The sequence below is a fragment of the Rhinatrema bivittatum genome, chromosome 7 (assembly GCF_901001135.1).
Source record: "Rhinatrema bivittatum chromosome 7, aRhiBiv1.1, whole genome shotgun sequence".
In the NCBI taxonomy this organism is placed as follows: Eukaryota; Metazoa; Chordata; class Amphibia; order Gymnophiona; family Rhinatrematidae; genus Rhinatrema; species Rhinatrema bivittatum.
This window is the reverse complement of record NC_042621.1, coordinates 249,621,608-249,645,392: the sequence shown is the minus strand read 5'-3', so window position 1 is coordinate 249,645,392 and position 23,785 is coordinate 249,621,608. Positions and strand designations below refer to the sequence as shown.

Genomic DNA, 23,785 nt, shown 5'->3' with positions numbered 1-23,785 from the left:
TGCTGGAGAGGCTGGATGCTGGAGAGGCTGGATGAATGCTGGATGCTGGAGAGGCTGGATGCTGGGGTGACTGGATGAATGCTGGATGCTGGAGAGGCTGGATGCTGGGGTGACTGGATGAATGCTGGATGCTGGAGAGGCTGGATGCTGGAGAGGCTGGATGCTGGAGAGGCTGGATGAATGCTGGATGCTGGAGAGGCTGGATGAATGCTGGATGCTGGAGAGGCTGGATGCTGGGGTGACTGGATGAATGCTGGATGCTGGAGAGGCTGGATGCTGGGGTGACTGAATGAATGGTGGATGCTGGAGAGGCTGGATGAATGCTGGATGCTGGAGAGGCTGGATGCTGGGGTGACTGGATGAATGCTGGATGCTGGAGAGGCTGGATGCTGGGGTGACTGAATGAATGCTGGATGCTGGATGAATGCTGGATGCTGGAGAGGCTGGATGCTGGAGAGGCTGGATGAATGCTGGATGCTGGAGAGGCTGGATGCTGGGGTGACTGGATGAATGCTGGATGCTGGAGAGGCTGGATGCTGGAGAGGCTGGATGAATGCTGGATGCTGGAGAGGCTGGATGCTGGGGTGACTGGATGAATGCTGGATGCTGGAGAGGCTGGATGCTGGAGAGGCTGGATGAATGCTGGATGCTGGAGAGGCTGGATGCTGGGGTGACTGGATGAATGCTGGATGCTGGAGAGGCTGGATGCTGGGGTGACTGAATGAATGCTGGATGCTGGAGAGGCTGGATGAATGCTGGATGCTGGAGAGGCTGGATGCTGGGGTGACTGAATGAATGCTGGATGCTGGAGAGGCTGGATGAATGCTGGATGCTGGAGAGGCTGGATGCTGGGGTGACTGGATGAATGCTGGAGTGGCTGGGTAAAGGATAGAAGCTGGAATGGGTTAGCGCTTATAAGGAGAGGGTGGGGTAGTTGATGGAAAGTAGCGACGGTTGCTTCTATGGCCCCTTAGTTGCGAGATTCCAGGGGCCGACGCCGACTGCGCAGGGAGGCCGACCTGGGCTGAGGGAGTATCGTGGGATGGTGGGGCAGGAGGAGTATAATGGCTGCCAATACGAGAATCGTGGTTCTGCTGCTATTCAGGTGCGCACGAAGGGGCACACAAAGGGGCAGGCCCCTTTGTCGTGCTCCTTCGGCGCGCGACGCTCGGCGCGTGACGCCTAGTAGGGTGTGCAGTTAAAGCCTAGCCGGGCTGTAGCTGGTTGGCTGGCTTCTGGTTGAGGGCGGGCCTTGTCGCGTTTCGCGGGTTTGTTTTATTCGTTTTTCGCCGCGTTTCCTCCTATGGCTTTGGGCCTCGGCGCACGCGGCTGGCGTTGGGGTCCCCCGGGTGGGGAGGCCGTGTGGATGCTGGGGTGACTGGATGAATGCTGGATGCTGGAGAGGCTGGATGCTGGAGAGGCTGGATGAATGCTGGATGCTGGAGAGGCTGGATGCTGGGGTGACTGGATGAATGCTGGATGCTGGAGAGGCTGGATGCTGGAGAGGCTGGCTGGATGCTGGAGAGGCTGGATGCTGGGGTGACTGGATGAATGCTGGATGCTGGAGAGGCTGGATGCTGGGGTGACTGAATGAATGCTGGATGCTGGAGAGGCTGGATGAATGCTGGATGCTGGAGAGGCTGGATGCTGGGGTAACTGAATGAATGGTGGATGCTGGAGAGGCTGGATGAATGCTGGAGAGGCTGGATGCTGGAGAGGCTGGATGCTGGGGTGACTGGATGAATGCTGGATGCTGGAGAGGCTGGATGCTGGGGTGACTGAATGAATGCTGGATGCTGGAGAGGCTGGATGAATGCTGGATGCTGGAGAGGCTGGATGCTGGGGTGACTGAATGAATGGTGGATGCTGGAGAGGCTGGATGAATGCTGGAGAGGCTGGATGCTGGAGAGGCTGGATGCTGGGGTGACTGAATGAATGCTGGATGCTGGAGAGGCTGGATGCTGGAGAGGCTGGATGCTGGAGAGGCTGGATGAATGCTGGATGCTGGAGAGGCTGGATGCTGGGGTGACTGGATGAATGCTGGATGCTGGAGAGGCTGGATGCTGGAGAGGCTGGATGAATGCTGGATGCTGGAGAGGCTGGATGCTGGGGTGACTGGATGAATGCTGGATGCTGGAGAGGCTGGATGCTGGGGTGACTGAATGAATGGTGGATGCTGGAGAGGCTGGATGAATGCTGGATGCTGGAGAGGCTGGATGCTGGGGTGACTGGATGAATGCTGGATGCTGGAGAGGCTGGATGCTGGGGTGACTGAATGAATGCTGGATGCTGGATGAATGCTGGATGCTGGAGAGGCTGGATGAATGCTGGAGAGGCTGGATGCTGGGGTGACTGGATGAATGCTGGATGCTGGAGAGGCTGGATGCTGGAGAGGCTGGATGAATGCTGGATGCTGGAGAGGCTGGATGCTGGGGTGACTGGATGAATGCTGGATGCTGGAGAGGCTGGATGAATGCTGGATGCTGGAGAGGCTGGATGCTGGGGTGACTGGATGAATGCTGGATGCTGGAGAGGCTGGATGCTGGGGTGACTGAATGAATGCTGGATGCTGGAGAGGCTGGATGCTGGGGTGACTGAATGAATGCTGGATGCTGGAGAGGCTGGATGAATGCTGGATGCTGGAGAGGCTGGATGCTGGGGTGACTGGATGAATGCTGGAGTGGCTGGGTAAAGGATAGAAGCTGGAATGGGTTAGCGCTTATAAGGAGAGGGTGGGGTAGTTGATGGAAAGTAGCGACGGTTGCTTCTATGGCCCCTTAGTTGCGAGATTCCAGGGGCCGACGCCGACTGCGCAGGGAGGCCGACCTGGGCTGAGGGAGTAGCGTGGGATGGTGGGGCAGGAGGAGTATAATGGCTGCCAATACGAGAATCGTGGTTCTGCTGCTATTCAGGTGCGCACGAAGGGGCACACAAAGGGGCAGGCCCTTTGTGTGCCCCTTCGGCGCGCGACGCTCGGCGCGTGACGCCTAGTAGGGTGTGCAGTTAAAGCCTAGCCGGGCTGTAGCTGGTTGGCTGGCTTCTGGTTGAGGGCGGGCCTTGTCGCGTTTCGCGGGTTTGTTTTATTCGTTTTTCGCCGCGTTTCCTCCTATGGCTTTGGGCCTCGGCGCACGCGGCTGGCGTTGGGGTCCCCCGGGTGGGGAGGCCGTGTACTGACCTGACCTTCCCCCGGTGGGGCTCCGGCGCCGGTCGCGCAGGTCTCCGGTCGCGGCGTGGACAAGGGGCGAAATGGCGCCTGCAGCCTAGCTTTATAGGAAAATACAGAAACTAAAACATCTCTGGTTTGTCTTTTTGTTCCTTTTGGTCTTCAATGATTGATTACACATTAAATGTTATTTCTTTAGTATTTTGCAAATCCATATTACCGACAGATTTGCAGGGGCAGTGCACATCACCAGTCAACAGAGGATGCTAAAGTTCCAATTTTATTCATGATGAGCAGTACCATTTGTAAAGAAAATGTGTATAATGCAGCCTGCTGTGCAGTGGTTGCCTTTTAATTTAGGTACAAAGTATACATTTTTAATAGTAAAGTACAAAGGATAACTAGCCTTTCAGTGATGGATTTCTTTTTCTGTTTTAAAACAGCCTAAATTACAGGGATTAAGAGGGGAATAATAGCAGCTTGGGGACCACACAACTTTTTGAATAATAGGACCCATTTGGCTAAGGGGAAAGATGAGAGACATTTAGAAACCATGAAAGCTTTGCTGGAAGAAAGCTGTGAGCAACTTCTGAAGAACCTAATAGAGGCTGAAGGTCCACAGTCATTCAATAATGTAGTCATCTGTTTTATCTCCTTTTGTGTCTATTCAAAAGCTTCCTTAGCCACAATATAAAATCCATGTTTTTTTGTTTCTATTTCAGGCTGAAAAATCTAGCCTTGCAAAAGTATCTGGGTCTGAATTGTTTGGGGATGACGAAGAGGAAGATCTTTTCAGTGCAACTAAATCAAAGAAACCTCCGGTACAGTATTTGACTTTTTCTTGAATTATTTAGACAGTATGAAGAAAAGGAGAATTCATGTTAGTTTTAGAATCAATTCATTGTTGCTGAGAATATATTCAGCATTGTACCTCATCCCTGAAAGCCATGTCTTTGTAAAAATTTTAATCCAGTTTACTAATTCCCATCCCAATACAGCATCAAGGGCCAGTATTTATTAGGCTAAGAATTAGAAAATCAGGCCTGACCATATTCTATGCAGATAGCACACCCTGTTTCTTAACATGTATGCATGTTTTCGTTCTGTATTGTTTGTGCTGTAGCAAGTGGTTATTTATCTACTGCCTTGTAATCTGCTAAAAGCAATTGATTTGGATATGCGGAATCATATTTTAATAATAATTTGGCAGCCTAACTTCACATTGTGTTATATCAAAACATGCCACCTTCACAGTACCAATGCAATCAAGTCTGTAAAACTCAAATGTTTTTTTATTTGACTGCAGGTCATAAATTTGACCCTTTCATACCCCAAAAATAGCATACAGAACTTAAAAGGGATCTTGGAAATAGCCTAAGGAATATCTGTTAAAGTTGAAAGAGTCTAGGAAAGTAGACAGGGATGACAAAGGCACATATGGAAGAAAAGATAGCTGAATTAAAGTGAGGTGACGACTTTTTTTCAGCTATATCTGTAAAAGGAGGAAAGGCAGAGGTAAAATTGTAAGATTGAGAAGAAATGAGCAATGTATGGAGAGTAACAAGGAAAATGCATAAAATCTGTTTGGCATTCACTGAAAAAGAGATTGGGAAAGGATTGTTGATAAGGGTACGTTTAGTAATGGGGTAGATGCCATGCCCTTTACAAAATAATGGTTCCATGAGACTGGAGAAAGGCACAAATATTGGCCCTCTTTATAAAAGTTGGAAATTATAAGTTTCCATAAGTGAATTATGTTTCCATAAGTTTCCATAAGTAAATTATAAGTGAACCATAACATCCTTCTAAATCGCCTCTCAGACATTGGATTATCTGAATACACCCTCAGATGGTTCAACTCCTTCCTCAATAACAGAAGCTTTAAGGTCACAATCAATAATAAAGAATCCCCTAATTTCAAATCTACTCTAGGCGTTCCCCAAGGCTCTTCTCTATCCTCTACCCTCTTCAATATCTACCTTCTACCCCTCTGCCAGCTGCTCACAAACCTAAACCTAATTCACTACCTATATGCAGACGACGTTCAGATCTTGATCCCTATAAAAGAATCCCTTCCAAAAACGCTCTCCTACTGGGAGAACTGTCTTAAGTCCATTAACCGCCTACTCACCAGCCTGAACCTGGTTCTCAATGCAGCCAAAACAGAAATCCTTCTTATCTCCCCCGACCGTTCAGCCAACCCCGATCAAACAGTCTCAATCCCTCAGACCACTCAAGTTAGAGATTTAGGAGTCATCCTTGATAACCATTTGAACTTAAAGAAATCAATCAACAATATCACTAAGGACTGTTTCTACAAGCTTCAAGTTCTGAAAAGACTCAAACCCCTTCTTCATTTCCAGGACTTCAGAACTGTCCTCCAGTCAACACTGTTCTCTAAAACTGACTATTGTAACACTCTCCTCTTAGGACTCCCGATTTCTGCCACCAAACCATTACAGATGCTCCAGAACTCAGCAGCCAGGATCTTAACCAACACCAACCGGGGAGCTCATATCACTCCCATACTTAGAAACCTGCACTGGCTGCCAATAAAATTCAGAATCTTGCACAAAGCACTCACCATAATCCACAAATCCATCCACAACCAACTACCTCTAGACCTTCAGTTCCCATTCAAACTATACTCATCTGCAAGACCCATCAGAGAGGCACATAAAGGAACCCTTCAAGTCCCCCCAACTAAATCCACACGTCTAACCTCCACCAAAGAACGGGCATTCTCCACAGCGGGCCCCACCATCTGGAACAACCTACCGACTGATCTAAGCTTGGAACCCTGCCTGCTAACCTTCCGAAAAAAACTCAAGACTTGGCTTTTCTTCCAAGCCTTCCCTTAAGTTCCAACATCCTCAACATTACTCTCTATCAGACTCAGCCCAGTTGGCTAGATGCCCGGTCCAACCACAGTATAGACATTTGTTTTCAACCTCTAGTTTTTTGCTGTCCTTTTATTTCCAGGCTACTCTAGCCCCCAAGTTCTATCTCCCTGTTATATGTAACTGCGCTTCAGCCTTCCTGTTATATGGTTATGTTTAGTTAGTCCCTAAGTTCCATGTAAACCGGTCTGATATGAATCTTGTCATGAAGTTCGGTATAGAAAAATGTTAAATAAGTTGTTTTGTCTGACTTTGGTTAAATTTAATAGACTTTTCTGAAGGAAACTATAGTGACATTTCTTCAGCCCAGTGGGTTGCAGGATCCAGGGCAGTATAGTTTTACCATAGAGAAATTGTGCCAGACTGGTATGAACAATTTCTTCACCTGGGGACCAAATAATTAGATAGGGGCAGGCACTGATGTGATATACTTAAATTTCAGCAAAGCTTTTAAAAACTTGTCACATAGGAAGCTCATAAATAAACTGAACAGATTAGGGGTGGGCATTAGAATGGTGGGATGGATTAGAAACTGTTTAACGGATAGACAGCAGAGGGTAGTGGTAAATGAAATTCATACTGGAAAAAAATGACTGAAATACTTTAGGGATCTGTCCTAGGCCTATTCTGTTCAATATTTTTGTGAGTGATATTGAAAAGGTGTTAACAGAGAACGTTTTTTGTATTTTTTGGATAACATTAAGATCTGTAGAGTGTGGACACACTTAAGGGAGTAGCCAGAATGAGAGAGGATTCAAGAAACTTTGAGGAGTGGTCGACAGCTTGGCAATTTTTTCAGTAGTAAAAACTTCAAAGCTATATATTTGGTGTACAGAAATCAAGGGAGCAGTACATGATTTGGGGGGCGGAGGAGTTGAGATACTGATGTCCAGATAGCAGGAAAGAGACCCCAAACTAATTACATGTGATTTCAACGTAGCAAACCCTTGTGGCAATTTAATGGCCAGAGAAAAAGATTGCTAGAGCAGTAGAAAGCAGCTTCAGTCTTTGCATTTACAACCAAGTCTGAATTTCAGAATGTCCATTATGTATATGCATGACATATGTTTGCATGCCCTACCTCCATTGTATGCTACCATATAATGTGTGGTCTGCACCAAAAGTTCCATGAGATGAGAGTAAAGGACCTAAATATTTATGCCGTAGACCAGGGGTGGGCAAATTGTGGTCCACGGGTCAAACCCAGCCACAGAGACTTTTCTGGGCCGCCTCCTCTTCAATTTGTCCCAATATCTCCGGCATGCTGGCGCTTTGCAACAATGTCGTCAACAATGGCCTGATGACATATCATTTGTTGTTATCCATCTGAGTGTTAGCGGCTGGCGGTAATGTCTGGAAACAGTAGCCAGCAGGGCAGGAAGAGGAGCATCTCAGCCTCTATGTAATCAGCTGTGTGTACAGTCTGTGGACCCCATCCCACCAGTGGCCGAAAAACAGGCCCATGCAGTTGCCAGTGGACCTCATCCCTCCGGTGGCTGAAGAAATGAAGCTGGAATTGAGCCAGTCTTGTTGCTTGTGCAAACTTTGTGATATAAAAAACTTGCAAGGGTGGCACTTTCTCTATGCTGATATCATGATACACGAGATCAGCATGGAAGAAGTGCTACACCCATAAATATTTAGTGCCGCAGAGCCTGTAGAAAAAAGGAAAAGCAGAATGGGCTTCCAAAACAATGGATCGGCTCCTCCCCAACCAGGTACATGGTAGTAGTTGACAGCAACAGCAGAGAATTAAGAGAGCCTCCAAGAGAAGTGTGCAAGAATGAATGGGTGCCTGCTTGAGTGTGTGTGTGCAAGAAAAATTGAATGGGTGCATGCCTGGGGGTCTGTATGTGCAAGAGAGAGAATGCATGGGTGCACTGGAGAAAGTGCAGAGAAGGGTGACCAAGATATAAGGGGCATGGAACGGCTGCCCTATGAGGAAAGGCTAAAGAAGTTAGGGCTGTTCAGTTTGGAGAAAAGATGACTCTGGGGGGGGGAATATGATAGAAGTCTACAAAATCATGAAAGGACTTGAACAAGTTAATGTAAATTGTTTATTTACTCTCTGATAATAGAAGGACCAGGGGGTGCTCCATGAAGTTAGCAAGTAGCTCATTTAAAACAAATCAAAGAAAATTCTTTTTTACTCAGCATATAGTTAAGCTCTAGAATTCATTGCCAGAGGATATGTTATAGCAGTTTTATTTTATTTATTTATTTAACAGTTTTATATACCGATGTTCATCAGTGATATCACATCGGTGTACATTGAACAAAAACATTACGCTGACGTAGCGTTTGACAAGGAACGTGGAGGATAAATATATAAGAACCTAAACTAAATGTTAGTCTAAATGGGTTTAAAAAAGGTTTGGATAAGTTCCTAGAGGAAAAATCCATAAACTGCTATTACGGTAATTAATAAGCAACAGTAGCTTGTGATTTATCTGTTTGGCCACTGTTGGAAACAGGATAATGGGCTTGATGGACCCTTGGTCTGACCCAGTGTGGCATATCTTACGTTCTTATGCCTGGGGTTTGTATGTACGAGAGAGAATGAATGAGTGGATGCCTGGGGCTACTGAGTGTGTGTGAAGGAGAACGAATGGATGCCTACTGTAAGGAATGAGGTAAGCGAGAATAAGGTAAAAGTAAAATAATGTTTATTGATATACAATCTTAACAATTCTAAGTATTAAAGGTATACAGTTCTAAGCACTAAAATATACAATTCTAAGCATATACAGTTCTAAGTATTAAAAATATACAGTTCTAAGCATTAAAATATTGCTAAGCATATAAATCTTTATCCGTGCACAATATTTCAGCCAATACTCACAACACCCTTTTCATCAGCCTGACTGAGAGAGAGCCCACCACAGGCAAAAGGGGTCCTGTCACTTTGTACGTCTACAAAGGACACGCAGCACTTTGCATGCCAGCAAAGTAAAAGCAGGTTTCTCGCTCTCCCCGTTTTTCAGCCATAGCTGTTCGTCCTTTATAGCCTAATGTAAACAAGTGTGCGTGCCAAATTAATCTGTGTGTTTGTGGGACAGGATTACTCACTATCCTTGCCAGCAGTCCCAGTCTAAACAATCCAGACTCAAGGATGGATGGTCAGGTCATCTTTTCTCCAGGCCGAATGTCAGTGCTGCAGCTGATTCTGCAGTTTCCCTTACACTTACCTTGGGGGGTCTGTGTGTGAGAATGAATGGAAGCCTGCTTGGGGGGTGGAAGTTGAGAGAGAATGAATGGGTGCTTGCCTGGGGTCTGTGTGTGTGTGAGAGAGAGAGAGAATGAACAGGTGCCTGCCTGAGGGTCTCTTTGTGTGTGAGAGAGAATGAATGGGTGCCTGCCTGAGGGTCTCTTTGTGTGTGAGAGAGAATGAATGGGTGCCTGCCTGAGGGTCTCTTTATGTGTGAGAGAATGAATGGGTGCCTTTCTGGGGTCTGTGTATGTGTGTGTGTGTGTGAGAGAATGAATGGGTGCCTGCCTGATGGTCTCTTTGTGTGTGAGAGAGAATGACTGGGTGCCTGCCTGAGGTGTGTGTGTGTATGTGTGTGTGTGAGAGAGAATGAATGGGTGCCTGCCTGCGGGTCTCTTTGTGTGTGAGAATGATTGGGAGCCTGCCTGGGGGGCGGGGGATGAGGGAGCCAGTGAGAGAGAGTGCATATATGTATATATGTGAGGGAACCAGTGAGAATGAGTTCATGTGGGTAGGTGAGAGCACATTATGTGTATAGGTTGACAGCATGTGAATATGGGTGGGTGAGAGAAAGTGTGCAACAATTCCTTCTTCCTCTCTGCCTGCTAATCCATGACAATCTCAGTGCTTCTGGAAATGAAAAGCTCCTAAGTATAGAAAGTGGGGAATTTTTTAAAATCCTTACTAGTTTTAATTATTGGATATTTCATGTCTGTTTTGAAATATTTTATGGGTGTTTGGAACATTTTTATATGGGTTTTTAACTATTTGATGACGGGACATAACCTGCATAGATTTACCCTAGGGAAGTCTTGTCTCGCAAATCTCCTATATTTTTTGAAGGAGTAAATAAACGTGGACAAAGATGAACCGGTAGATGTGTTATATTTGGATTTTCAGAAAGTATTCAACAAAGTCCTTTTTGAGAGGCTTCTAAGAAAACTAAAAAGTCATGGTATAGGAAGCATTGGCCTTTTGTGGATTGCAAACTGGTTAAAAGACAGGAAACAGAGTAGGATTAAATGGTTTGTTTTCACAGTGGAAAAAGGTAAACAGTGGAGTGCCTCAGGGATCTATACTTGGATCAGTGCTTTTTAATATATTTATAAATGATCTGGAAAGAGGTGCAATGAATGAGGTGACCAGATTTGCAGATGACACACAATTATGCAGAGTAGTTAAATCTCAATCAGATTGTGATACATTGCAGAGGAGGACCTTGTGAAACTGGAAGACTGGGCTTCCAAATGGCAGATGAAATTTAATGTGGACAAGTGCAAGGTGATGCATATTGGGAAAGATAACCCTTGCTGTAGTTGCATGATGGGCTCCATATTTGGAGCTACCAACCAGGAAAGAGATCTAGGCGTCATAAGTGGATAATACATTGAAATTGTCAGCTCTGTGTGCTGCGGTGGTCAAAAAAGCAAACAATGTTAGGATTTATTAGGAAGGGAATGGCAAATAAAATGGTGGATGTCATAATGCCTCTGTTGCTCCATGGTGAGACCATACCTTGAATACTGTGTTCAATTTTGGTCACTGCATCTCAAAAAAGATATAGTTGCACTGGAGAAAGTGCAGAGAAGGGTGACCAAAATTAAAAGGGGTATAGAATGGCTGCCCTATGAGGAAAGGCTAAAGAAGTTAGCTGTTCAACTTGGAGAAGAGACAGCTGAGTTGGGGGGGGGGGGGGGGGGGGGGGGGGGGGAAATATGATAGAGAGGTCTACAAAATCATGAAAGTACTTGAACAGGTTAAGGTAAATCATAGGTATCAAAAACCACAGCACCAACCCCATTGAAGTTGGATATAACAAATCATGCATTTGTGTAAACAGTGGGGCACGAGGTTCTGTCTAAATACATATCAGATCTGAAGAGACAACTCCTTTATACTCGAAGATTTCTCAGCAAATGGATTCTCCATCACTCATTTTACCATTGCAAGAGCCACTAGAGCAAAAAGGAAAATCAGGCTTCTCAGGTAAATCTGTCTCTCATCCATGTTTTGGAAGACTGATTCTTAGTATCATTCTTCATTTTTTTCTGAATTTCCTCCAGATCCCTATCCTGAAACACTTAGGAGCAATACACTACCTGAGAATCTATCATATCTGGCTTTTATTCAAAAGATGGCCGAGTCTGTCCCATTCAACTTGCCAAAGAATCCTGAAACATTAGATGAGTTCCCAGGGTTCTTCTGGTACACAAAGCCTTTTGGGATTTAAAGGCCAAAATGTGGCTCATGTCTCTCACTATATAGCCTGTAGCAAGAAGAATTGACTTAAGATATAGAGTCAAGGATAGCCCAGGACTTGACAAGACACAGCTATTGCATGGTTCACTAGTGATAGAGTCGATGCTTAGGAAGGCTAAAAAATCTAAGATTTCTGCAAATTATCCATCTAGAAAGGAGTACAGACTTTACTAGAAAACATGAGTTAAAAGGTGTATCAGTCTGCATACTGCAAAACAGAATATCTGCACATCCGTTTCAAATGACGCAGTACTTATATAATATTTTACAAAAAATTAAGGATGAATCGATTTTTATTACCAACTGACTGGCAAACTAAATTGCAATCCCATCTTTCAGAGGCAGATGAATGTTCGAAACATCTAATTAAATCTATTTATGACATCTTTGACACTTCAAGAGTTCAGCTGTGGCTATAGGAGCAAGAAGGTTGACTTGGCTTAAAGTTTTGAGGCAGGATTTTCAAAGACTACCTCAACAGTAGCAACCACAAAACATCATGACCAGGGAAATGCTACAGCTCAAACCTATCCAGGAGTCCACTCAAAAATAAATACTGAGCTTTTGACTAGCAATACCTTCCAATGAGTTAAAGGCTACAATTTCTTTTTCCATCAATGGTCTTTCATCACAACAGATCATTGGGTTCTCAGCATTGTCAAATTTTAAAATCTTCCAGCAATGTTTCCCCACTCACCATATTGGATTCTCCAGGATCAGTTATCCATACTACAGCAAGAGAGAACCCCCATGCTGTTGTCACAAGCAGTAGAATCAGTTCCAATTACAGAGAAGAGCAAAGGAGTTTACTCAAAATACTTTCTGATCCCCAGAAGATCAGGCATCCTTTACCCCATTCTGGTCTTGAGAGAACTCAACAAATATCTCAAAAGAGAAAAATTCAAAATGGCCGCATGATCAACCATCCTACATCTTGAAGTCAATGATTGGTTGAAATCCTTAGATCTCAATGATGCATACACACACATTTCCCATCCACCCAGACCATAGAGAAAATATCACAGGTTCACATTGCAGGACAAACACTATCATTACAAAGTCCTTCCATTTGGCCTCTCAAGTCCCAAGAGTTTTCTCAAAATATCTAGCAGTGATAACAACCCATGTAAGGAAAAACAATATATTTATAAACTTTTGATATTCCACTTTTTTCCAAGAATGGCCTCAAGACAGATTACAATCAAATGTAAATTAAACGTATAACATTAATTGCAGGGACAGTTGCAATTATAATTGAATCATGTACACTCATAGTGGCATTACAAATGTTTCTTTTTCTCTACCAAAAAATCTATCAGGGATGTGCAGGTAAATGTTTTTCATATGTTTCTTTAAGTTTTTTGGGGGTCTGGCATACTATAAGTATGCTGATAATTATAAGTCCTAGTGGAAGTGCTGGTGCTTCCATAACTGGATCTGTCTAGCAGGTTATTTGTGCTAGTAACTGTTTAGGCTATTACAAAGCTTTATGGTTAGCATGAGAAGGAAGGGCTGCTAAGTGAGAACACTGAGAGGAGAGGATCACCTTGCTGGTGGCTGAAAGGAATCAGAAAGTTTTTGCTTGGGACATTGTCTTTTTTTAAAAGTATTGGGGCAAAGTTAACTATTTGGGAATATTATTTAGTGTGTTTGTGCCTTTAATAGTCAGAAAGGCAGTGAATAAACAAGTTAGACTGTTTGTATTTTTAAATAGTCAATAAGGTAGCAGTAGGTAGTTTGTTTATTTTTAAAAGTCTGCAGAACTGAGTGTTTGTATTTAATACTAACTGAGTGCTTGTATTGAAAAAAAAAAATCCCAAAAAGTAGCCAGAAGCTAGAAATAAGCTAGGAGCAGTGTATACCTAAGTAAAAAAGTTGAATAGTTCAGCTCAGTTACTCACCTTGGAAAGGTGTTCAGGTAGTGTGATTGGGTTTGAATAGGGACCAACATTTGTTAATCAAGAGAGCAGTGAGTCACTCAGGCCGACTAAGTGTGAAGGTTGTGTGTTAGATGTGAATAGGTACTATTCTTTGTTAATCAGCACAGCAGTGAGTCACTCAGGAAATCTAACCGAAGTGTACATCTCCTAAGGGATTGTTTTGCACTAATGTACCTTAGAAGCACATTATAAGTTAGAAGGAAAGAGCTCAGTAACCCACATTCCAGTAGGAACACTGAGAGGAGAGGATCACCTTGCTGGTGGCTGAAAGGAATCAGTAAGTTTTTGCTTGGAACATTGTCTTTTTTAAAAGTATTGGGGCAAAGTTAACTATTTGGGAATATTATTTAGTGTGTTTGTGCCTTTAATAGTCAGAAAGGCAGTGAATAAACAAGTTAGACTGTTTGTATTTTTAGTCAGTCAATAAGGTAGCAGTAGGTAGTGTGTTTATTTTTAATAGTCTGCAGAACTGAGTGTTCTCCAGACTTTTAAAGAACTGAGTGTTTGTATTTAATACTAACTGAGTGCTTGTATTGGGGGAAAAAAAAAAACCAACCCAAAAAGTAGCCAGAAGCTAGAAATAAGCTAGGAGCAGTGAGTCACTCAGGCTGACTAACTGAAGTTAGACTGTTTGTATTTCCCAATCCACCCACCCCTAGCTCATCCCTTAATTTATAGGCAGGTGCCACTTTCACAAAAAAAAAAAAAATCAACAAAAACTTTATTGAGAATTCGATCAGACCCCGGTAGGCCACTACCAGACACATAGTGAATTCACTAATACATTTAAAGGACGTTAGACACATTCCTACTCCCATAGCAACCTAAAACTTAACTAGGAACTGATCAAAATTGAGATGAAGGCAGCAGTCCAGCAGCAAGAGGGGGGCTTCCCAGTCTTTTGCATCGAGTGTCACATGTATGATTTTTTACCCACCGGTGAGAAGTTGTACATGTGCATGTGATGCAAAGAGCTCCTGGCTCTCAGAGAACGAGTCCGATCTCTGGAGGCTAGAGTGGCAGACCTGGAGGAGCTGAGGCAGACAGAGAGGTATATAGATGAGACCTTCAGGGACATAGTAGTCAAGTCCCAACTTCAGACTGGCAGCCCTGGTGCTGCCTTGGAGGAAGAAGGTCTCATGATGGGAGAGCACCAACCAGGTGCAGCAGGAAAGGATCCTGTAGCAAGGACCTGCTCTCCAGGTGATGCATTGTCCTTTCGCACTGAGGATATCTCCCCAAGGCCTACTGCCCAGGAGGGAAGGGTTAGGTCGGCCGTCATAGTTGGTGATTCGATTATTAGGAATGTAGATAGCTGGGTGGTTGGTGGGCGTGAGGATCCCCTGGTAACATGCCTACCTGGTGCGAAGGTGGCGGACCTCACGCGTCACCTAGATAGGATTTTAGACTGTGCTGGGGAGGAGCTGGCTGTCGTGGTACATGTGGGCACCAACGACATAGGAAAATGTGGGAGGGAGGTTCTGGAAGCCAAATTTAGGCTCTTAGGTAGAAAGCTTAAATCCAGAACCTCTAGGGTAGCATTCTGTGAAATGCTCCCTGTTCCACGCGCAGGTCACCAGAGGCAGGCAGAGCTCCGGAGTCTCAATGCGTGGATGAGACTATGGTGCAAGGAAGAAGGATTCAGTTTTATTAGGAACTGGGAAACCTTTTGGGGAAGGGGGAGTCTCTTCCGAAGGGATGGGCTCCATTTTAACCAGGGTGGAACCAGACTGCTGGCACAAACCTTTAAAAAGGAGAGAGCGCAGATTTTAAACTAGAACAAAGGGGAAAGCCGACAGTCGCTCAGCAGCGCATGGTTCGGAGAGAGGTATCTTTAAAGGATACTAATGATGCATTAGAATTAGGGCATCCAGACAGAGGTTCCAATAATTAGAAAAGTAGTCCAAGTGCCTGTAACTAAAAACTCACCTGAGCTAAAAAATTCAAACTTATCCCTATCAATTAAAAAGCAGAGTGAAAATACAAACAAAAAACAAACTTTGAAATGTTTGTATGCTAATGCCAGAAGTCTAAGAAGTAAGATGGGAGAATTAGAATGTATAGCAATGAATGATGACATAGACTTAATTGGCATCTCGGAGACATGGTGGAAAGAGGATAACCAATGGGACAGTGCTATACCGGGGTACAAATTATATCGCAATAACAGAAGAGCACTCGGGAGGGGGTGTGGCGCTTTATGTCCGGGATGGCATAGAGTCCAACAGGATAAACATCCTGCATGAGGCTAAATACAAAATTGAATCTTTATGGGTAGAAATCCCTTGTGTGTCGGGGAAGACTATAGTGATAGGGGTATACTACCATCCACCTGGTCACGATGGTGAGACAGACAGTGAAATGCTAAGAGAAATTAGGGAAGCTAACCAAATTGGTAGTGCAGTAATAATGGGAGACTTCAATTACCCCAATATAGACTGGGTAAATGCATCATCGGGTCAGGCTAGAGAGATAACGTTCCTGGATGGAATAAATGATAGCTTTATGGAGCAATTGGTTCAGGAACAGACGAGAGAGAGAGCAATTTTAGATCTAATTCTCAGTGGAGCACAGGACTTGGTGAGAGAGTTAACGGTGGTGGGGCCGCTTGGCAATAGTGATCATAATATGATCAAATTTGATTTAATGACTGGAAGAGGAACAGTGTGCAAATCCAAGGCTCTCGTGCTAAACTTTCAAAAGGGAAACTTTGATAAAATGAGAAAAATTGTTAGAAAAAAACTGAAAGGAGCAGCTACAAAAGTAAAAAATGTCCAAGAGGCGTGGTCATTGTTAAAAAAAAAAAAAAAATACCATTCTAGAAGCACAGTCCAGATGTATTCCACACATTAAGAAAGGTGGAAAGAAGGCAAAACGATTACCGGCATGGTTAAAAGGGGAAGTGAAAGAAGCTATTTTAGCCAAAAGATCTTCATTCAAAAATTGGAAGAAGGATCCAACAGAAGAAAATAGGATAAAGCATAAACATTGGCAAGTTAAATGTAAGACATTGATAAGACAGGCTAAGAGAGAATTTGAAAAGAAGTTGGCCGTAGAGGCAAAACTCACAGTAAAAACATTTTTAAATATATCCGAAGCAGAAAGCATGTGAGGGAGTCAGTTGGACCGTTAGATGATCGAGGGGTTAAAGGGGCACTTAGAGAAGATAAGGCCATCATGGAAAGATTAAATGATTTCTTTGCTTCGGTGTTTACTGAAGAGGACGTTGGGGAGGTACCCGTAATGTAGAAGGTTTTCATGGGTAATGATTCAGATGGACTGAATCAAATCATGGTGAACCTAGAAGATGTGGTAGGCCTGATTGACAAACTGAAGAGTAGTAAATCACCCGGACCGGATGGTATACACCCCAGAGTTCTGAAGGAACTAAAAAAATGAAATTTCAGACCTATTAGTAAAAATTTGTAACTTATCATTAAAATCATCCATTGTACCTGAAGACTGGAGGATAGCAAATGTAACCCCAATATTTAAAAAGGGCTCCAGGGGCGATCTGGGAAACTACAGACCGGTTAGCCTGACTTTAGTGCCAGGAATAATAGTGGAAAGTATTCTAAACATCAAAATCACAGAACATATAGAAAGACATGGTTTAATGGAACAAAGTCAGCATGGCTTTACCCAGGGCAAGTCTTGCCTCACAAATCTGCTTCACTTTTTTGAAGGAGTTAATAAACATGTGGATAAAGGTGAACCGGTAGATATAGTATACTTGGATTTTCAGAAGGCATTTGACAAAGTTCCTCATGAGAGGCTTCTAGGAAAAGTAAAAAGTCATGGGATAGGTGGCGATGTCCTTTCGTGGATTGCAAACTGGCTAAAAGACAGGAAACAGAGAGTAGGATTAAATGGACAATTTTCTCAGTGGAAGGGAGTGGACAGTGGAGTGCCTCAGGGATCTGTATTGGGACCCTTACTTTTCAATATATTTATAAATGATCTGGAAAGAAATACGACGAGTGAGATAATCAAATTTGCAGATGACACAAAATTGTTCAGAGTAGTTAAATCACAAGCAGATTGTGATAAATTGCAGGAAGACCTTGAGAGACTTGAAAATTGGGCATCCAAATGGCAGATGAAATTTAATGTGGATAAATGCAAGGTGATGCATATAGGGAAAAATAACCCATGCTATAGTTACACAATGTTGGGTTCCATATTAGGTGCTACAACCCAAGAAAGAGATCTAGGTGTCATAGTGGATAACACATTGAAATCGTCGGTTCAGTGTGCTGCGGCAGTCAAAAAAGCAAACAGAATGTTGGGAATTATTAGAAAGGGAATGGTGAATAAAACGGAAAATGTCATAATGCCTCTGTATCGGTCCATGGTGAAGACCGCACCTTGAATACTGTGTACAATTCTGGTCGCCGCATCTCAAAAAAGATATTATTGCGATGGAGAAGGTACAGGGAAGGGCTACCAAAATAAGGAGAATGGAACAACTCCCCTATGAGGAAAGACTAAAGAGGTTAGGACTTTTCAGCTTGGAGAAGAGACTACTGAGGGGGGATATGATAGAGGTGTTTAAAATCATGAGAGGTCTAGAACGGGTAGATGTGAATCAGTTATTTACTCTTTCGGATAGTAGAAAGACTAGGGGGCACTCCATGAAGTTAACATGGGGCACATTTAAAACTAATCGGAGAAAGTTCTTTTTTACTCAACGCACAATTAAACTCTGGAATTTGTTGCCAGAGGATGTGGTTAGTGCAGTTAGTATAGAATGTATAGCAGTAAATGATGGCATAGACTTAATTGGCATCTCAGAGACATGGTGGAAAGAGGATAACCAATGGGACAGTGCTATACCAGGGTACAAATTATATCGCAATGACAGAGAGGAGCAGTCGGGAGGAGGTGTGGCGCTTTATGTCCGCGATGGCATAGAGTCCAACAGGATAACCATCCTGCATGAGACTAAATACAAAATTGAATCGTTATGGGTAGAAATCCCTTGTGTGTCAGGGAAGACTACAGTGATAGGGGTATACTACCGTCCACCTGGTCAAGATGGTGAGATGGACAGTGAAATGCTAAGAGAAATTAGGGAAGCTAACCAAATTGGTAGTGCAGTAATAATGGGAGACTTCAATTACCCAAATCACAAAAGTGCAGAGCATAGAACTTATAGTCCTGATCAAAGGAAATTCCAAGCATTTTATGAGAAAACAAATTCTGAATTTTATTGCGGCAACTCCACTGCATAATGTTAACACAGCAAGCAATTTTCAAGGTGCCCCAACACGGACCCGTGTTTCGCCGGAGGCTGCATCGGGGGGACCAACAGGGATTCAATCAATCTGCAATATTAGAATTAACAAAGTAGTAAGTGCAAAGTATTGCGCAAATGGTGAAAGATTAAAAACTGAGCTGACTAAGGGTGAATACTGTCAGTGTTTGAAAAAATATAGAGCTGCTGTTATAGAAGCTGGGAAAGCTTTTTATTCTAATCTTATTAATAAATACTTGAATCAGCAAAGGGAAGTGTTTAGGGTGGTTCATTCGTTAGTGAAGAAACCCTCAGAGATTAAATATGAAAGATATAGATTGTGATGTATTGACTGACTTTTTTGAATCAGCTTTCTAACCTTCGGAGCCAATTGCAGGGATTTGATCTATCTTGTTTTGTGATTATATGTTTTAAAGATAGTGAAGTGGTATGGTCTGCTTTTAAATTAATGGAGAAAGGAGATATTTCTAAAGTGTTTGTGCAATTATGATTTGTTGGTTCTCTGTTAGATCCTGTGCCATTTTGGGTCATTACAAATGTGGCTGTATCTATATACACACAGTTGTGCAGATAGAACAAATCTTTGAACATAAGATATTCCATATTGGGTCAAACCAAGGGTCCATCAAGCCCAGTATCCTGTTTTCAAAGGTGGCCAATCCAAGTCACAAGTACCTGGCAAGTACCCAAACATTAGATAGATCACAAACTTACTATTGCTTATTAATTACTATCATAGCAGTTTATGGATTTATCCTCTGAGAACTTATCCAAACCATTTTTAAACCCAGTTACACTAACTGCTGTAACCACATCCTCTGGCAATGAATTCCAGAGCTTAACTATGCAGAGTGAAAAAGAATTTTCTTGCTTGAGGGTCAGGTTCTAAATGTGTTGAAGCAGGCAGTGGTTCATCCATTATAGGGAAAAATATGAATAAATCAGGTACTGATTTGACCAATTATTGCCCAAGTTCATATTTATCAACCCTTGCTAAGATTTTAGAAAATGGGTGTGTCTACAGTTGGCTCAATATTTAGAAGACAATGAGATCTTAGATCGATACCAGCTGAGTTTCTGGAAGCATTGTGGGACTAAACTTAGTCTCTCTCGTTTGGACCGCTTGCATCATGATATGGGTCACTCGGTGCTCTTGAACCAATTAGACATTGCAACAGCCTTTGATTCAGTCAACTATGATATTCTTTTGTCTTATTTACAATCTATTTATATTTCTTGTTTTAACATGATATGCCTCATTTTTTGTCTGAAAAACAGCAGAAGGTTGTGTTGGGGGATGGGTGTTCTATACGGCAACCTTTTGATTCAGGTGTGTCTCAAGGATGGTCTTTGTCCTCCATCCTCTTTAATTTTATCTACACCCTACAGTCGGCATTTTTCAGTTTTTAAATGTGATGCATCGAATCTATGCCAGTGACCTCCAGTTTTGCCTGAGATTTAATAGGGGGTGGTACATTGCTTGTAAAGCAGTTTCAAGTATGCACGGAGGCAGCGCAGAATTGATTAGGCCAGTCGAGATTGATTTTGAATATAAATAAAACAGTAGTACTTTGCCTGAGCAGGAAAGAATTGGCCCCAGATATGGATGGGTTTCAGTTTAAGGGTCATGTTCTTCCAACTGTTAGAAGGCATAGAAGTTAGACGTGTTTCTTGATACAAGGATGACATTAAAACCACAGATAGCTTCAGTGAACTCTGCTTTTTTAAATTTTAGAATGGTCCTACAGCTGAAAATGTTGGTTTTGAAATTAGATCTGTGCAGTAGTTCAAACTCTTCTTTTAAGCAAACAATAGATGTAATATATGTGGAGCTGCCCAAGGTACTGCTCCGTGTTTTACATTTGGTGCAGAATGGAGCTGTGCATGTTAACTTGGGTGGGTTATCTTGAGCACATTGTGCCTGTACTTGAAATGCTGCACTGGTTACCCATATCAAACAATTTGCTTTAAGATGCTGACATTACTTCATAAGGCTGTCTGTGTGGAAGGCTATGCAATGACTGATTTGGTACAGTACTATCAATGTGCTTGAGCTTTACATTCCGCAAGAAAGAAATTGTGTGCTTAAAAACTTTTGTACCCATGAAATTTATTTATTTATTAGCTTTTTTATACCGACATTTGTGGGTACATCATGCCGGTTTACAATATAACTGAAGGAGGAAAATACAAAAAACCAGGGTGGGGGGAGGGGAGCAGCTGTGAAGAGAGTAGGAACAAGTGAAGGGAGGGAAAGAAAGACAGATGGAAATAATATAGGAACAGTACCTGAAGCAGTGGCGTAGCCAGAATTGATTTTTTGGGTGGGCACAAGGTTAACATAGGTGGGCACAAGGCATGCAGGTCTACTAGTTGTTTTCTTACTGATAAATAATGCCATATATACTGCACCCTAGAATGGCTTTCTAAGTAGTTTGCAACAGCCATTATGTGTCAGGTATGAAACTTTAAAATAATTTACTTCAATTATTTCAAGTATAGAAAACAATCAAATCCAATCATATAATAAAACAAAAATTAATGTATTCTTTCATGAACCATCTTTGCAGAAACCCAGAAATCTTCATAAATACAATAAAATATAATTAATCATCAGAACAGGTGCAGCGCAGAGCTAGGGCAATTCACATTACAAGTAACATGAAAAAAAAAATTCAAATTCTGGTGTAATCTCAGCAAAAAATAACCCTCCACTGCTATTTTGTGAAGTAACAAACTCTTGCAAAGAAAGAGGCATCTGGAACCTTGCCAAACAATCACAGCACTGACTCTCAGGATTCAAACAGCAACCTTATGAAAAAGCAGCAATGCAAATACTACACCAGGCCCTAGAACATTAATACATCACCTACGGGAATAACAGAACAGGCTGGACTACTACTACAGAGAAACTATATGCCAGAAATACTCATTTCTGTCACAAACAGGCAAAACTGAGACCGACCCTTACCTAATATAGAAATAATAGACTATAAATTAGAAACAGAAACATGTAGATAAAGCCAAAATAGAAAGCCTGAGAAACTAAAATGTCTGAACAGTGGAATACTTAAGAAAGAGCAAAATTCAAAAATATAAGAATGCACATTCCCAAAGATGACATATTTAAATTGCTAACATCTCTCTCTCTCTCTCTCTCTCTCTATATATATATATTTATTTATTTTTTTACCTTTGTTGTCTGATCTTTGTATTTTTCTAATCAGTTGGTCCTGGTCTCTCTTTCCCATTTTTTCCCTTGTCGCTCATTTCCTAATTCCTCTTCAGTGTCTTTTCTACTACTGTCTTCTTCCCTTCCACACACACACACATATATACATAAATGCTTTCTCTCACAGACTCCCTCACACACTCAGGCTCTCACTCTCATATGCTCCCCCCCCCCCCCCAAGCTCACATTCTCTGCAGACACACATACAAGCTCTCACTTTCTCACCCCTCCCCAGGCTTATATTCTTATGCACACACAGACGCACATCCAGGCACCCATTCTCATCCACACACACACAAACCCATTCTCCCATTCTCACCCACACATACACACATTTAAGGTCCCATTCTCACCCACACATACACACTTTCAAGCACCCATTCTTACCCACATATTCAAGCTTCCATTCTCACCCACACACACAAACCCAGGCTCCCATTCTCACCCATATATATACACATTCAAGCTTCCATCCTCACCCACATATTCAAGCTTCCATTCTCACCCACACACACAAACCCAGGCTCCCATTCTCACCCATATATACACACATTCAAGCTTCCAACCTCACCCACATATTCAAGCTTCCAACCTCACCCACATATTCAAGCTTCCATCCTCACCCACACACATTCAAGACTCCATTCTCACTCCCATACACACCCAGGGTCCGATTTTCACCCACACACACACAACAAGGCTCCCATTCTCATCCTCACATACACATTCAAGCCTGTGCACAGTTTCCGCTTCCTCCCCCCAGAGCAGGAAGATCAGCTGGCCTCTCCTGCTGCCACTAGCCTCCTGCTATCTTCGGGCGTATGGCCGACCGATCTTCCTGTTTGGGGGGGGGGGGGTGGGGAGGAGAGCGGAAGCGCCGCGCACAGTTTCCGCTTCCTCCCCCCAGAGCAGGAAGATCAGCTGGCCTCTCCTGCTATCTTCAAGCCATACGGCCGACCGATCTTCCTGTTTGGGGGGGGGCGGGGAGGAGAGCGGAAGCGCCGCGCACAGTTTCCGCTCTTCTCCCCCCCCCCCCCCAACAGGAAGATCGGTCGGCCATATGGTTGTAGGACCGCTTCCCCACGTGTGCCGTGATGGCGTGCCAAGCATGGGTTCTCCTCTTCACTGTTGCGGGGATGGGATCCCGCGACAGCCTTGCAGTTCTGGTGTCAGTTGGGTGGGCCTGGGTCTAAATTGGGTGGGCAGCTGCCCACCCAGGCCCACCCGTGGCTACGCCACTGACCTGAAGGAGAAAGGTACAGAGATGGGAGAACCATCCAATAAGCACTATATATAACATGGCAAATTATACACTCAGAAGGGACTATATATAACAAATTATACATTTGAAAAGCACTAAATACAACCTTGCAAGAATTGATATCAATAAAGGTAAGGGGTCTAATGGAGGGGGGACGGGAAGGAATATACAATGCTGCAGAGTTATGGGAAGATAACTGAGCATAGGCAAAGGGAGGGAAGAGAGGGGGTGGAGGGGAGGATAATGGAGGAGGCACCATATACAGGTAGCAGTCTTATACGGACGTCAACATGGCAAGGGAAAGATGAGGTAGAGGAGAAGGCAATCAGTACAATAATAACAGGGCTCTTTCTCTGGTGGAAGAGAGGGAGCAGAGGGACTAAGTTGGGGCGGAGGCTGGGTAAGCCAATTTAAAGAGCCATGTCTTAACCTTTTTTTTGAATTTCCAAGAACATGGTTCTAATCGGAGCTCAATTGGCATGGTATTCCAGAGAGTGGGGCCTGCGATGGAAAGGGCTCTTTCTCTGGAAGTGTGGTGTGCGATTTTAAGGGTGGGGGTGTAGAG

At 43.4% G+C, this 23,785-nt stretch overlaps 1 protein-coding gene across 3 annotated transcripts in view; it reads left to right on the top strand.

The window, feature by feature from the left end:
- LOC115095822 (WASH complex subunit 2A-like) overlaps positions 1–23,785 on the top strand; it is a 257,808-nt gene that overhangs the window by 193,231 nt on the left and 40,792 nt on the right. For all 3 annotated transcript variants that reach the window (XM_029610022.1, XM_029610023.1, XM_029610021.1), the window contains exon 24: positions 3,886–3,984. In XM_029610022.1, the coding sequence (XP_029465882.1) occupies positions 3,886–3,984 (99 nt within the window). The remainder of the gene's footprint in view (positions 1–3,885; positions 3,985–23,785) is intronic.